The following is a 13,955-nucleotide window of genomic DNA, read 5'->3' on the forward strand; positions in this document are numbered from 1 at the left end:
CCTTTTAAAACTTTTTATCTATGCTGCAGTTAATCCTTAAAACTTGCCATGGCTTCAGTACTTCCCTCCTAGAGCTTTCTTCAAAGAACCAGATCACAGAAATAGAGAATTTTATCTCCATCGTATCTATACAACATACCTATGTTTATACAAATAAGAGAAATGCGATCTCATACTCAAAGGTGAAGTCAAATGTCTTGTTTGACTTTCTGACACAATCTGCTTATTTACCATGTAACGCTTTGCCAGAAAAATACCAGAGGGAGCAGGTCTGCAGATGCACAGGGAATGCTTTAGAAGGGACTTAATAGACCGTTTCCACATCAAATTTCTATGAATAACCAACAGGCACTTTACAAAACAAAACTCAGCTTTATTAAGCAAGTATTTATTGTGCAATTACAGACTTGGAAGCAGGGAATTTAGACCTTGCTGTGATTATTATCAGACATATGGAGGTTGCTAGCAGGTTATCTTTCCTTTTGTAGCTGAAGTGAGAACTGCACAGCCTGGGCAGCTGGTTGATGCTGAACTTCAGAGTGCCGAACCCTGGGACTAACCAAAATCCAAGGACAGGATGCAGATTGTAAAAATAGCTGAGCTGCCACTGAGTAAAACTCTGCATAGCTTTGGTTTATAGGATTTATGTTGTGCAGTGCACTTATGCATTGGACAACTAAACAATATGCAGAAAACAAAAGCTTATAGCATTGAGCGATGTCATATAGATAATATACACTGAATATGCCTGCAGTAGCCTCAGACTTTCCCTTACTAAAGTGCCTTCTCCCAGTTTTAACGATCCAGAAACACCCTGAGGTCACTGCATTGATGGATTCCTGGGACTAACATGCCGCTCGTCACCAGTCGGTCGCTGCTCTCTGGGATGCTGCTGCCCGCCTGCTCCTGGCAGGACACAGCCTCCTTTCTTGCTTGCACTGTTGATGTCTGGCTTTGAAGCGCAGAAAAGAGTAAAACAGCCCTTCTGTTTCTGCAAGAGAGAGAATTTCAAATGAGGGTTGAACTTGGTTTCGCTAGACTGCTACCTTCAAAATGTGCTCTGTTAATAAGCAGTAGCATGGGGGCTAGGAACAGCTTAGATCCCTTTGTGTGCCTTATTTATAAAGGGTTATTACATGTCTGATCATTGGAATGGACCTTTTTGGAGCCTATAGTAGATCCTACTTGCATTTGTCTCTTCTATTAATCCTTTGTATTTTACAGTTCTGTTCATATAATGTCATCAGTAGAGAGGGTCATAAAAGATGATAGGACGTAGCTCACTTTATGTAGCTTTTGTGGAGAACTATGCTAGCATATGCTCGCCTTTGAGGAACATTCTTTATTGCAGGATCTAATAGCAATACTTCTTACTGCTCATATATAATGTGGTGCAAATGATAATTTAGCTAGTCCAGAATTAATCCAAGCTATGGTCAAACAGGATGAAACTTTCCTGATTGTACTCTGCTCACCTACAAAACGAACATCTCCATGCTCTGCTCTCTGGTAACAAAGCAACTTAAACTGACCTGCCTGGGCCGAATCTGGGAAAGGGAATGGCCCTTCAGGCTGCAGAGATGTCCTGCCTATGCTCAGTCACGCACCAGCAGCCTGTTGTCAGCCCTTTGCTCATGGTCACAGCTGAGACCCAGCTAAAAAGCCCTAATCCCAGCTGATGAAGCTGTCTGGTTCCAGTGTGATTCCCAGTGAGCAGCTTTGAATAGTTGTAGAGTTCGATATGACAGGTCCATGCTTGGCTTCCTTTCACATGCTTCTTGGGCAACCCTGTTGTAACTGTAAAAGTTGGATTCAGAGTCACTGGACTGGCCTTAATGGAAGCTGAAAGATGGTTTCTTCCTTGAAAGATGGTTTAGGTAAGGCTTTTCCTGTTGCAAAAAACCTGTGAGCCAATTTATTTCATGTACAATCACTTTGCTATTTGTGCCTTTCCCTTTTTTATGCCGTAATAGGATTAATTAAAAGTAGCTAGTGATTGGATCGTGGAGCACTTACCGCTGGTGATGTGGGGAGCCCGGTGGCTGCCTCCTCATCACATGATCAAACAAACTCCAGTTTGCCCAGTGCCACAGTGAGAAGAGTGTTTACTGGTTTTCATTGGAACAAGAACTTCTGTTTTGAAATGACTGGTTGGAAATGGAAGAATCAGAAGAGAGAGAAGAAAAAAGAAATAGCAATATTTAGGATCATTCTGCAGGTGAATTGAACACAACTTGAAGTTGTGTTTTTAATATAAAGAACATCAGCTGCTGAAAGCAAAGCAGAGCTGGGTGCGAGTTAAGGCTGCAGCAAAGGCAGGGTCTGGTCACTCAGCACCAGCTGAGTAATTGGCATCAGCAGTTTCAACCACAGGCAACTGCAGTTTCTGGAAAGCAAATGTGCTCAAGTCAATGGCGTGTGTCAGCTGAGCACTGCTGCCTCAGCTCACTGCAAGCTTTGCCATGCAGCCTGGGCAATGTGCCTCACCTGATGCTCCTACAAGCATGGAAGACACTTGGCTGGGTACTGCTATCCAGCCAGTCAAAACATTTGTTTCTGTCCTTATTCCTCCCTTCTTTCTACCTCCACTTGGGGCTGGCAACTTAAATGCCAGGCAACTCTTTCCAGAGATGGTTATTCCCGTATACTTTGTTGGAAATGATGGCTGATGTTTTGGATACCTACTGGGATTTTGCAGATTTTTTAAGAAGTACTGTCTGGGAGCGGAAGGACGTCTTCGTTTTCTCGTGCCCCACGCAGGCTGGACTGTAGCCACAAGAAGTTCTGGTTGGTGGGCTATGGTTATCTGGCAGGACCAGGTTGCTGCCTGTGGGCGGCGGTCCATTCTCTGAGTGGCTTTGTGGCTTTCCCTCTCTCATTCCTGTGTCTTGCTCCAGCTGAGTGGGAGGGTTTGGACAGCCCTGCGTGGGGACCAGAGGGAGTGATGTGTCCTCATCTTCGTTTGGTATTGTTGGCCGGGTGGCCACTGTGGGTGTGTTGGGTCTGGATGCCTCTGAGATTTGTATGATAGGGATGGTGCGTTCAGCCGCTGCATGACCGTTCATGTGGAGCTTCTTCATGTGGTGCACAACGGTTGCGGCGTTGAAGGCTTGCTGTGGAAGAAGACAAAAACCCCACAGTGAGCACCCACTGATGCCAGGCTGGGTGGGTGCTGTGGGACGAATGGACTGTCCCCCTTAGGTAATGACTGCGTGCTCAGGGCGGGCAGCGCTGTACTGGTTAGCACTGACTGTCTGTTTGCACAGTATGTGCAAAGTGGGACGTGCTCGTTCCTGGCATAAACACCACGGTTTTCGTTGAGTGCAAACTGCGGATGCTTTTGAAGATTACAACCACTTCTACATGAGGAAATCAGGGGGAACAGCTGTAAATTACCCCGCAGTGTGAAATGGAGACTAGAGCTGAATTTTTAATGTAAGTATTTAAAATGCTATCGTACATGTGGTTCCTCTGGTATTTCTCTCTCCACCTAAATTCTTACTAAAACTCTTGATATAAATGAAGTACCAATTTATCTTTAAGGCTGAAAGGAGGAAAAGCCAGGTTAAGCTCCCAGGAAGATCTGCTGATGGAGCACCAATTTCACTCCCTCGGTATAAAGGCAATAATCCTTTCCCCCTCCCCTTTACTTTCTTGGCGAGGCCACTATAGTGCAATGTTTGCGGTAAATCTACCAGTATGCATTGCAGCAGGGAATATTGGTCCAAACATGCTATAAACATCATACAATTTTCAGGCAGCCTTTGGAGGATCTCAGCTTTTGGGTTCTTACCCACACAGCTGAAGCCTTGCTTATTGCTAGATGGCAGGAACTGGTATTTGTTAGTGAAATGGCTCTAGGCTCCCACCAGCAGACGACTTACCCTCCATTTGCTCTTTGCAAAGTTTTTCTGAATCTGAGCACTGACAGATGGGTATATGTCACGGTGAAGGGCTGTATTTCCATTAATCCTGCAGATGGGGAGAGAAGAAAATGGGCTCGTAGGCAGATGGCATTTGTAAGGCATTCCACATTCTGGAGGCAACTAAATGCTTTGTACGTTCAATCAGCAATAATTAAACCCAAAGGAAAAACAGCAACAAAATGTAACACAAACACACACTTCAAAGCTTGGAAAAGCTCAGGATGGGATTTCTTCTTTGCCTCTGTTTATGGAGGCAAATATGCACAAATTGCATCCTTAATTATTCATAATTTTCTTTCTTTGCACACAAAAAACAAACACCCAGGGCCACGCGGAGGCAGACAGTGACGTTAATAATGGGGGCTGGGGAGACACTCCTGTTCTCAGCTATCACCAAGCATGTGGAGCAAGACGCGTAGGCTGGTACTTGCTCTCAGCTACCACTGAGCATGTGGAGCAAGACGCGTAGGCTGGTAAATCCCCGTGGCCACTAGCTACTGCCGGGGCCCCGGTCCTCTCACCATGGGTGCCGCAGGGCTTCTTCACAGGTAAACCTCTTGTTTGGGTTTTTCTCCAGTAAATGTCTGATGAAATCCTTGGCTGTTTGGGAGGGGAGGAGAAGCAGAGAGAAAAGGTTATTTTTGCCTTGTTCCAAGATATGATCCTAATAGGATATGGCAAACGCTGGTGGATAAACATCGCAAAGCTCAGCCCCGAGAAGGAGGTGTTCATACAGCTTCGTTACTCTGTTAAAGGGAGATGCTTGTAGTGAAGAGCTCTAGATGGAAAAAATGTTAACTGGGGACATACCAAACTTCAGGCTTAGATTACGTGAATTTGAGTTGAATTATTCAGCTAAAAAATAACTCTAAAAAACATGAAGTGCAAACTGAGCAGATTTAGAAGTTGCCCTAAAGAGCAGTTACATCCCTCCCTTTTTTTTTTCTCTTTTTTTTTGGGGGGAGGATTGTGGTGCTTGTTATTGAGTCCTAACAAACCTCATGCTAGTTCTGTTTGTATGTATAAAAGATTGATGTTCAAAACATGCTGCTAAGATGCTGGCTTCGGTAAACTCTGCGCAGGCGAGCTCCACAAGCAGGTTAATCTGGTGGAAGGGTGCAGTGGTGGCTGACACGGTTTGCTGTGTTGATGTAAGGAAATGTGAGCTGACGGGAAGAAAAGTAAAAGGGAAAAGAAAAAAAAGACCCCAAAACCAGAAAACCAAGGTGAAAAAACCCTGGAGTTCCCCTGCTTCCAAGGGAAACCTAAGCCCACTCTGAGCTCACTAATCGTTTGTGAAAATCAGGGTTACATTAACAGAGGCTTCAGCTGAGGATGCTGCATTACAGGCAGGATGCAAAGTACCCTAAACTCTGCCAGTGCAGCTCAGCTTTGGCATCATCACCCCTGCTCCTGCGGTGCTGGGAGCCTCTGCAATCAGTTCCCATGTCTGGGGGTTTGCTGCTGTGTGAGTGACTCAGTTCAATGCTTCATCCTTTTCCATCCCTGCTGAGGCAAGCGAAGGGCGTTCAGGGTGTGTGTGGGGGCTCTGCTGGTGCAGGCTCATGCCCACGGGCTGCAGGTTCTGGATTGCAGCTTGTGGGAGGGAGTGCGGTGCTTCCCAGTGCCGGAGCTTTACCTGACTCAGAGATGTCGTCCCAAAATGGAGACTCAAACTCATAGTAGCCTTCCTTAATCTTTTCAAACAGTTTGGATTCAGTCTCTTCGTAGAAAGGAGGATACCCGCACAGCCTGGAACAGAGCAGAAAGCCAGTGGTCCTTCAGCGCTGCCGTCCACATCTGCACAGGCTCCCCCGCAGCCCGGCCAGGCTGGGCACGCGTGGGCAACATGAGTGAGTGAGTAACAGAGGAGGCTGCTCTATCCATCTGTCCCTCCCATCTAAGTGTAACGGTAAAGCTGCAGAAAAGAGTTAAAGAGTTAAAAACTTAACTGCAGCAGTGAAAGTACAAAGCCACAGCTGGTATAGCTGTATGGCGTAGGAGGAAATGAAACAAAAAGTACTGAGGAAGATTGAATGATATTTGTAGGCAACTGAAAAAAAAACAAAGCATAGGATGAGGCACATAATAGAGAAAATGTGATTCCTTTCATCTGCACTCCAGCACTTGATTCCCCACATCCCTTTCATTTCTATGGTCTAGTGAATCTTGTGCAAAGGAAGAATACACCACTGCTGTATTCCTGCAGCAAAATGGGAGGTCTGGTATCACCTCCGCTTGCACTGCCACTCTGCAGAGGTGTCTGAAGCAACGGAGGAGTTGGGAAACTCATGGAAAAATAAGTGGGATGCTGTTTGCTCTTACTCACAAGATATAGGTGATGACTCCAATGGACCAGCAGTCTACGGCTTTGCTGTACGGTTTCTGGGCGAGGACTTCGGGGGCTGCAGAACAGCAAAACCAAATGAAAATTCTAAGCAATAATAAATTACTCAATACTGGGAAAAGCAGTAGTTCTTGTACGCTTGGCCTCTGAGGTGATAGTGCAGCAGAATCAGCCAGTAACAGCCCCATTTACCAGTTAGATTGGTCTGTGCTTTTTGTATCTATTTTATGCCGTTAAATAGAAGGAATCACTGACAATTTCTGCCTGCATCCTGAGGCTTTAACCAGTGAGCTGTGGATCAAGCCAATGCAGTCTGGTGGACAAAATCCCATTGTGTTAAAATTTCAATAAATACATGACTAACGCTGAAATATTTTTTTTATCCTTTTCTTTGCACTTTTAAACGTTCTGGGATTTTGCAGTCTCTACACTCATCTGTAATTCAGTCTTTATGTGGTCCACGCAGTGCATCTGTGAGTAGCATGTTGTTGTTAACGTAATTATGTATTTATTTTTTTTCCTTTCTGCTAGGCAACGTACTGTACATGCACGACCTTTTTTCCAGACAGTCCACCAGCACAAGCCCATTCCTGATCCTTGGCTTACCAACGTATCCCGGAGTCCCACAGGCAGTGGACATGATGCCGTTCTGTTCCATTTTAGACAAGCCGAAGTCTGTGATCATGATTTTGGAGTTCTCTTCGGGAGTAAGGTAAAGAAGGTTTTCAGGCTGTGAACACAGAGTGATCAGAGGTTGAAATTTGTGGCAGAAAAATGGAAAGGAACAACAGAAAGTAAGTCATGGGGCAGAGCAGGTAAAGTCTGCAGTCATACCAGCTCCCCGAAGCACTGCTGTTGCTGGGGGACAGGTCTCACCTTCAAGTCGCGGTGAACTATTCCATTTTCGTGGAGGTACTTCACTGCTGTCAGGACCTGGTGGATCACCACACTCGCATCTTTCTCAGTGTAAACTCCTCGTTCCAAAATTCGATCAAATAGCTCTCCCCCAGATACCCTGTGGAAATAGTAGTTCAGAAAGAAAAAGACTGAAAAGAAAATGGAACAAAGCTAATCACGATTTCGTGTTAGGCAAGCTAACTTTCTGGTCCTTTTACAACTCCACCTACAGCAGAACTGTTCCTTGGGCAGCAGTTTTTGTGAGGCTGAGAGGCTGACAGATACTCTTGAGTACAATTTCAGGGTGCCAGTAAGCATTACTGGTAAACCTAGGGATTTTGGGTAAGGTTACGATGCAACTCCCGCAGGTCTGAGCCACAGGCATCCAGCACTGTGGGCAGGACTGCCTTCAGGCTCTGCTACACAAGCAGATACAGGTTTTTGTGTGATTGCTTCCTTTTAGCTAAATTTGCAAGTTAGCGGTAGCAGCTGGGTGCTCAGAGCTGATGCCCACAGTGAGCTGCTTTCTCTGCAGCTGACATGTTGCCCATTTTCATTTCTAGAAACCCTGCATGGCACAGCTTTAATTAGAAATACTTCTGTCTCTGCCCTGCTAAACTGTGATGAATTAATTTGCATAAATAGATCCTAATCTTGGTTTAGAAACTTGCTGCTAAAACGAGCATGGGCCAAGACAGCATGAGAAGTGTCCAGGTTAGTTCAAACCATGCGTCTCTCGCTTCGTTAGTGAGGGGTGTTTGAATGGCTCTTGTGCATGCAACTTTTACACGTGAGGGACTCTGGTATGTAGGTGCTGAAATACAGTGCGTCACCCTGGTCCTGCCACTGTTCTTCCTCTGTGGCCTACAAAGAAATGGCTCTGCTGATACTTACAGCTGCATGACCAGGTAGAAGTGGGTTGTACTCTCGTAAATATCTTCTAAAGTCACGATGTTTTCATGCTTTATTCTGCAAAGATAAATGTGGGTCAGAAACAAACCTGGCAAGGACAAAGTGGCTTCTCAAGTGGAAAACCCAAGAGTCATCTTGCTTTAATCACTAGTGAAAGTTCACTGGGCTGTTTTGTGGCTGATCTCCCTCGACCTGCATGGCAGAGGATCGTTGATGCTGCTGCAAACTCCCTTCGGAGCACCAGGCACCAACAGTGGAGGACCAGATCCTTTGTTTTTAAGCAGCTGCCTGCTCTGCATCAGGTGTGTTACGTGGACTGCAAAAGCATTAACTGTGGTTCTCCTTTCCCTGAGTACTGCTTTGCTTCACCTATCTCCTTCCACAGGTCTGGGGCAGTATGGCTGTCAGGGTTACAAGTCCAGCCGAGGAATGAGAGAAGAAACTTTACTGATCTACTAATTCATAATAATATTTATATATTCTTTAAAAAGAAATACTTATTTCTTTATATTATTCTTAATGTAGAGCCACATGGCTTAGGAAAGGACATTTGTTCTACTTTACATTACAATGTATATATACACTCACTTTTTCAACACTGCTATTTCATTTTCCAAGCTGCTATCCCTTGTGAGAGGAGACTTCTTGATGCATTTCAGAGCGAAGAGCTTGCCAGTGCTTCTTTGCTTCACTAGGAAAACTTCCGAAAAGGCACCTCTGCAGAGAGGAGAAGAAGCTGCATTTCAGTAGATGCTGCTGCTGTGAACTGGAAGGATACTTACAGAGAGAAAGAGGAAATAGCAAGAAAAAACAATACTGTAGTAATTTAACTCTAAGTGGATGCTGATTGTAAAGCTAGAACTACATCTCCAGCAGCCCCAAACTTAGGATATTCAGTGCAAGATTATGCAATATGTAGACACACACCCACCCCCACCCCCCAATTTTCTCTGTTTGTAGAGAAAAGGTTATTTTTGCACAGTTCATCATGAAGCTGTGTTGAGGTGGTGGACAAAAAAGATCCCTGCAATGAAATGAAATCACATTCTTCGGGACTGTCTGTAAAGACAGTCAAGTGTGTTACTCTTGCGTGTGCTGGGCTATGGGTGAACTTCAGCCGTGCCAGATTCGGAGCACACCTCCGGGGAGGCAGATGGCAAACACAGTTTTCAGCACGTGCCTCAAGGGTGGGTGCAGGAGGAGGCATCGTCCATGGTCTCGCAGCTCGCTGCCTTTCAAAGAACCTTTGCACTTGAAACCATTGGGACTGGGGGGATTTTCCCAGGCTAAGTGCGAGCCCAGCCGAGGGGCTGTATCGATAACCACCTCGCTAATGGGGCAGTCTGCAGCTCAGGTGCTCGTTGGGGTTAACAACCCCCCCTGGAAAGATCTCAACAGCCTCCACTCTAATGGGGCCAAATTCCTGCTTAATACAAATCCTGTCTCCTCAAAGCCCCCATCGTCTTAAAGTAGCCCTTCGCTTCCCCTGGTCAGCATCGCGCTGAGGACTAAGATAGCCGAATTGCAGTGAGGAGAGCCCAATTATGTTGCAGTTTGGGTATATCAATCAACGTTTTGTATATCTAAAGTGCAGAACAACTGGATAACCTCAGTTAATGCTTTCATTCAGCAACCAATGTGTTTTCCTTTCTGCAGAGACTGCTAATACCTGCGTACCCTTAGTGACAAAGTGACAATGAGCGTCCTGTGCATTCCTGATATGGGTTCAGCCCAGTGCAGCGATAAGCGGGTATTTATAACATGCCTAAAGCTCTCAATCCGGCTCAAGGTTTGTCTTTGCAGCTGAAATGTGGGCCTCGAGATAGTGACAGTGCATACTTTGCTAGGTCAGTCCTCAATAATTCTCATCAAATGAGCAACAGATTAATTGATGGCAGTTAAATGGAACTTGCCACTGAGTCTGCAAAGCACTGCAGGGAGCTGGAGGGCAGAGTGAGGAAGGTGGGCGCAGCGGAAGCACCTTCTTGGTTGGGATGTTATTGCAGCAAACCCAGTAAACAAGGGCAGAAAACCTGTATCTCCTCTAATCCACTAAACAAAGAATCCAGCTTACTGTGCAGATGGGTTGGCTGAGCACGGAGCCGTACCCATCTGGCATGCGGTGCTTTGCTCCTGTGTCTTTGCTAGGGAGCGGGAGCCTAAGGCAGCGCCTCGCTCGGCTCAGCTTTCCTCCTCCTCCAGTGGGCCCCTGAGTGCTGCTGAAACAATGTGCAAGACCACTGGGGTTGTGAGGAACCGGGCTGTGCCAGGACCGGTTCCCAGCAAGGGGGGAAAAAACCCCCACCGACAAAAAAAAAACCAAAAAAACAAAAAAACAAAAAAAACAACAAACAAAAAACCCCATAGGTTTTTGGGAAAGCATCCCAACAGATGAATTTGAATTTTTGTTTCACTCAGTAAATGATGTGCAATGGTCTTCTCTCTTCTGGCTCAAAAAGCAGGTGGGGTTGGGACCTTTTCCTTGTTTCACACATTTTTCTCCTTTTATCCATATAAACTCTGAAGGCTGTTTCGTGGAAATGCCTTTCAAGTTCCTTGGAGCTCTCAGGGAATAGGCAGGGATGTCCTCACTAAGGTCCCTAATCCAACAGTTGTGGATGCTGGGGGAAGGTGATAGTAAATTTCCAGGTAGTTTTAGGTCCCAGATCTTCGTTTATACTTGTCAGCTAGCTGGAGCGGTGCATGTGGAAAAAATCCCAATTTCTAATGCTAAATTTTCCTGTTAATGTAATAGTAGGAAATGAACAACCTACAAATCAGATGCTGGGGCATCTGTTCTAGATGTCTGTCCCAAACAGTTTATAATAATTATGCCCCTTATTAAAAAATGATGAATCAACAAGTTGGCTAGGAGAGAACAAAGCTTTTTCTAACCTCATTCCTTTAGAGAAAGCTGCTGGATATTTTAACTAATTACTGAGGCTGACCATGAACACGATAATTTAAAATGTCGCCCAGCTCTGGAGTAGCTGTTTTTTCGGAGCGTTGCCGTGGGTTCTGAAGTCGCAGAAAATTTGGCCGTGACAGAACTCGCTGGTGGAGGTAATTCAATTCCTCCTCCACCACCTTGGAAATGTTTTCTTGTCTCATTCGCATGAATAGGCAAATTAAGCTGTTAACTCACAGAGAAGTATCGTACAACTTGAACATCCTTGTTCTTGTTTCATCCCTCAACTGAGTCAGGGTTTATCAGCTAAATATACGACATTATTATAATACCTCTCCCAGAGCCATCCCTTGACCTTGCAGCAGCAGCAGACCGGTGTGCTCAACGGGAAAATAGCAAAAACTTTAACTAAGCTGCCATGCAGGCTTAGAGGGAAGGGAGGAAAGGGCAGAGCTGACCCAGAGCCGTGCCGCAGGGCTGGGTGGGGAGGAGCTGCTTCGGTGCTGCTTGGCAAGCGCGAGCCATGAATCAGAGCACCCGCAGCAACTGTGCGGCAGCGATGGGGCGCCCACCCCTCACCTGGATACTGGTGCCTGTCTCAGAGGGAGCCGTTTTCTTGTGACATTGGCCAGTGCCAGGAAGGGAGTCGCTGCCCTGGGCTGGGAAGCCGGTGTCTAGAGGTGGCTCTGGCTGGAGAGCAGCTGTGGTACTTACGATCCCAGGGCCTCCATGAAAATGAATGTTTTTCGGATGTTGCTCGTCTGTTTCTTCCAGGAGCTGCTGTCGTCCTCTTCCTTGCGACCCATCTCCTCCAGAGTGGAAGCAGGGAACGCTGTGAGGAAGAGGAGGAGGAGCGGTGACTGACGTGGTGGGTGCTGTCATGAAGAACACCCAGGAGCTAGCTGGATTCAGGATGCCGTGAATGGCATTTGCTTGGTCAGAGGAGTCAGACTCTTCAAGTATGTGAAATTTTGTGCTGCTTTTGCTACTCACAACTGTTAGTGCTGACCACGTCCCTGCCGCTATGTCCCCCTCCAGTTGTCAGTGCAGCATAATACCGGATCAGCTGGGTAGGAGCTGGTGACCATATGGTAATGCTCTCTTGTCAGTATACTCACTTAGCACATGTTGGCAATTACAAATGTTTATATTGTGCTTCATATTTAGTGGTTAAAAAAGCCCTGCTGAATGCTTGCTAATTTTAACTAAGGCATCGATGACTTAATGGATGAAAAGTTAGGTACGACTAGTGATGGAGATGGATTTTAGTTGAGCTGCTTTATCGCTCAAATAATAAATAGTTTAAAGAGCTCATGACTGCAGGGAGGGGAATTGATATAAAACATTTTGTTGATCTGTCTTGTACAGTTTGCGCTGCTGTCATCTTTAATTTTTATTAATTGCCTGATTGCTTTTGCTCTGAGTCATAACCTTCCCGTTGCCTTTTTCTCACAGGGCTGCGATGCCACGGTGCTGGCTGCTGGGAGGCCACTGACGTGGCAAAGGGGTGCCCAGCTTTTAGTGCCCTGCCCTGATGGTGTGTCTCTGTGCTGCAGATGCGGAGCAAGCGGTCCCCGCCTGCAGCCCCCGGCTTGGTGCGCAGGGGACGGCGAAGGCAGCTCGCAGAAAATGCAGCTTTCTGGAGTCGCCCCTGCTCTGCGGGGATGTGGCTGAGCCCGTGTTATCGGCGTTGGAGGATGTAACTGCAGGAAATCTGGTCTGTCGGTAAACGCAGCCGTGGGACTCCTGGCTGATACATGCATCAGAAACACGCGCCGCTGCTCAAGGGCGGCTTGACCTTGGTCAGGCCCCAGTCCCCCATCTCCGCCCCACCGCTAAGCTCTTTAGAGCGCAGGCTGGGCAGCACCGCTGTAATACAGAAAGTAACGCTGTCAGCGTGGGGGGAGCTCACCAGAGCGGTGGGGAATTAGAGCTTGCACAAGGTCTGGGAGGTGTGAAATGTTATACAAACATCTAAGCACTACTAATAAGATCAGGTCTAACATATAGAACTTGAAGTATGCTGGAAGGTGAAAAAGAAGCCCTGAGACTAGGGGGAAAAAAAAAAAAAATGGCTTGTCCACACTATCAGGATACAAAAGAAATGCACTTAAAATATCCCTGGGCAGGAGGGGCTTGGGTGCTGACAGCAGCGCCCTTGGCACGTGGAGCATCCCCTTGGCACGTGGAGCACTGCACTTCTCGAGAGCCGGAACGGCTGCCCCAAAGCCTGTGAGACACAGCTGAGCCTTCAAAAGACAAAGCACAATCTTTTGCATAAAAATAAGCGTTTGGAAAAGGCCAGAAGTATTAAAGCAGAGAAAAAGCTTAAAGATCTTGTTTCATGACAGACAGCTTAGATATTAAATTCCTCCTGAACCTAGTTTATCTCCTTAATTAGCACAGTTTCAGGATTTTGAGCTCCTTGACACAATTTTTTAAAGGTTAATTTAACATTATTGAAAACAAAATTGACTCAGTTGTAAACAGTTGAAGGCTTCAGTTCATAAAATCACCAAAGGCCAGCACGCACTTGACCTTTATTTACCGTCTGGACTCTGATGCATAACTCCTAGCAATACAACTCCTTATAAAAACCAGCCATATCTTGCTGTTTAGAATCAGTGAAGATCAAAAGTTCTTCACAAAAATGCTGATCAACTAGGAGAAACCTTTCTGCCAATATTTTGAGCCCCAAAATGAAGTTTTCTTTTGTGGTCATCCACCCATCCCAAATCTCTACAGATCTGGAATATCACAAGAGAAAGAGTTTTCAGCAGAGATATTCAGCTGCTGGTGGAGGTGAGTTTTATCCCCTTTAAATAAATATCAAATGCACGATGCCAGTGTGGTGTTGAATGACGGGTAAAATTCAGATGACCTCCCCATTTCTTTCCCAGCTTACTGTCAAACAAAGAATATGAAGTAAAAAAAAAAAAAAAAAAGAAGGTCAGCCTGGCCCAAG

General features: G+C 46.0%; 1 protein-coding gene across 1 annotated transcript in view; it reads right to left on the reverse strand.

The window, feature by feature from the left end:
* Positions 1-352: 352 nt before the first annotated feature.
* CAMK1G (calcium/calmodulin dependent protein kinase IG) overlaps positions 353-13,955 on the reverse strand; it is a 16,347-nt gene continuing 2,744 nt past the window's right edge. The window contains exons 2-13 of the mRNA XM_009272744.1: positions 11,705-11,822; positions 8,671-8,799; positions 8,065-8,139; positions 7,150-7,288; positions 6,880-7,003; positions 6,256-6,331; positions 5,566-5,678; positions 4,448-4,526; positions 3,885-3,972; positions 2,686-3,113; positions 2,017-2,147; positions 353-991 (exon numbers count right to left, since the gene is read on the reverse strand). Coding sequence (XP_009271019.1) covers positions 2,054-2,147; positions 2,686-3,113; positions 3,885-3,972; positions 4,448-4,526; positions 5,566-5,678; positions 6,256-6,331; positions 6,880-7,003; positions 7,150-7,288; positions 8,065-8,139; positions 8,671-8,799; positions 11,705-11,796 — 1,437 coding nt within the window. The 5' untranslated portion in view covers positions 11,797-11,822 and the 3' untranslated portion in view covers positions 353-991; positions 2,017-2,053. The remainder of the gene's footprint in view (positions 992-2,016; positions 2,148-2,685; positions 3,114-3,884; positions 3,973-4,447; positions 4,527-5,565; positions 5,679-6,255; positions 6,332-6,879; positions 7,004-7,149; positions 7,289-8,064; positions 8,140-8,670; positions 8,800-11,704; positions 11,823-13,955) is intronic.

Source organism: Aptenodytes forsteri, unplaced genomic scaffold, assembly GCF_000699145.1.
Source record: "Aptenodytes forsteri isolate BGI_AS27 unplaced genomic scaffold, ASM69914v1 Scaffold142, whole genome shotgun sequence".
Taxonomy (NCBI): domain Eukaryota; kingdom Metazoa; phylum Chordata; class Aves; order Sphenisciformes; family Spheniscidae; genus Aptenodytes; species Aptenodytes forsteri.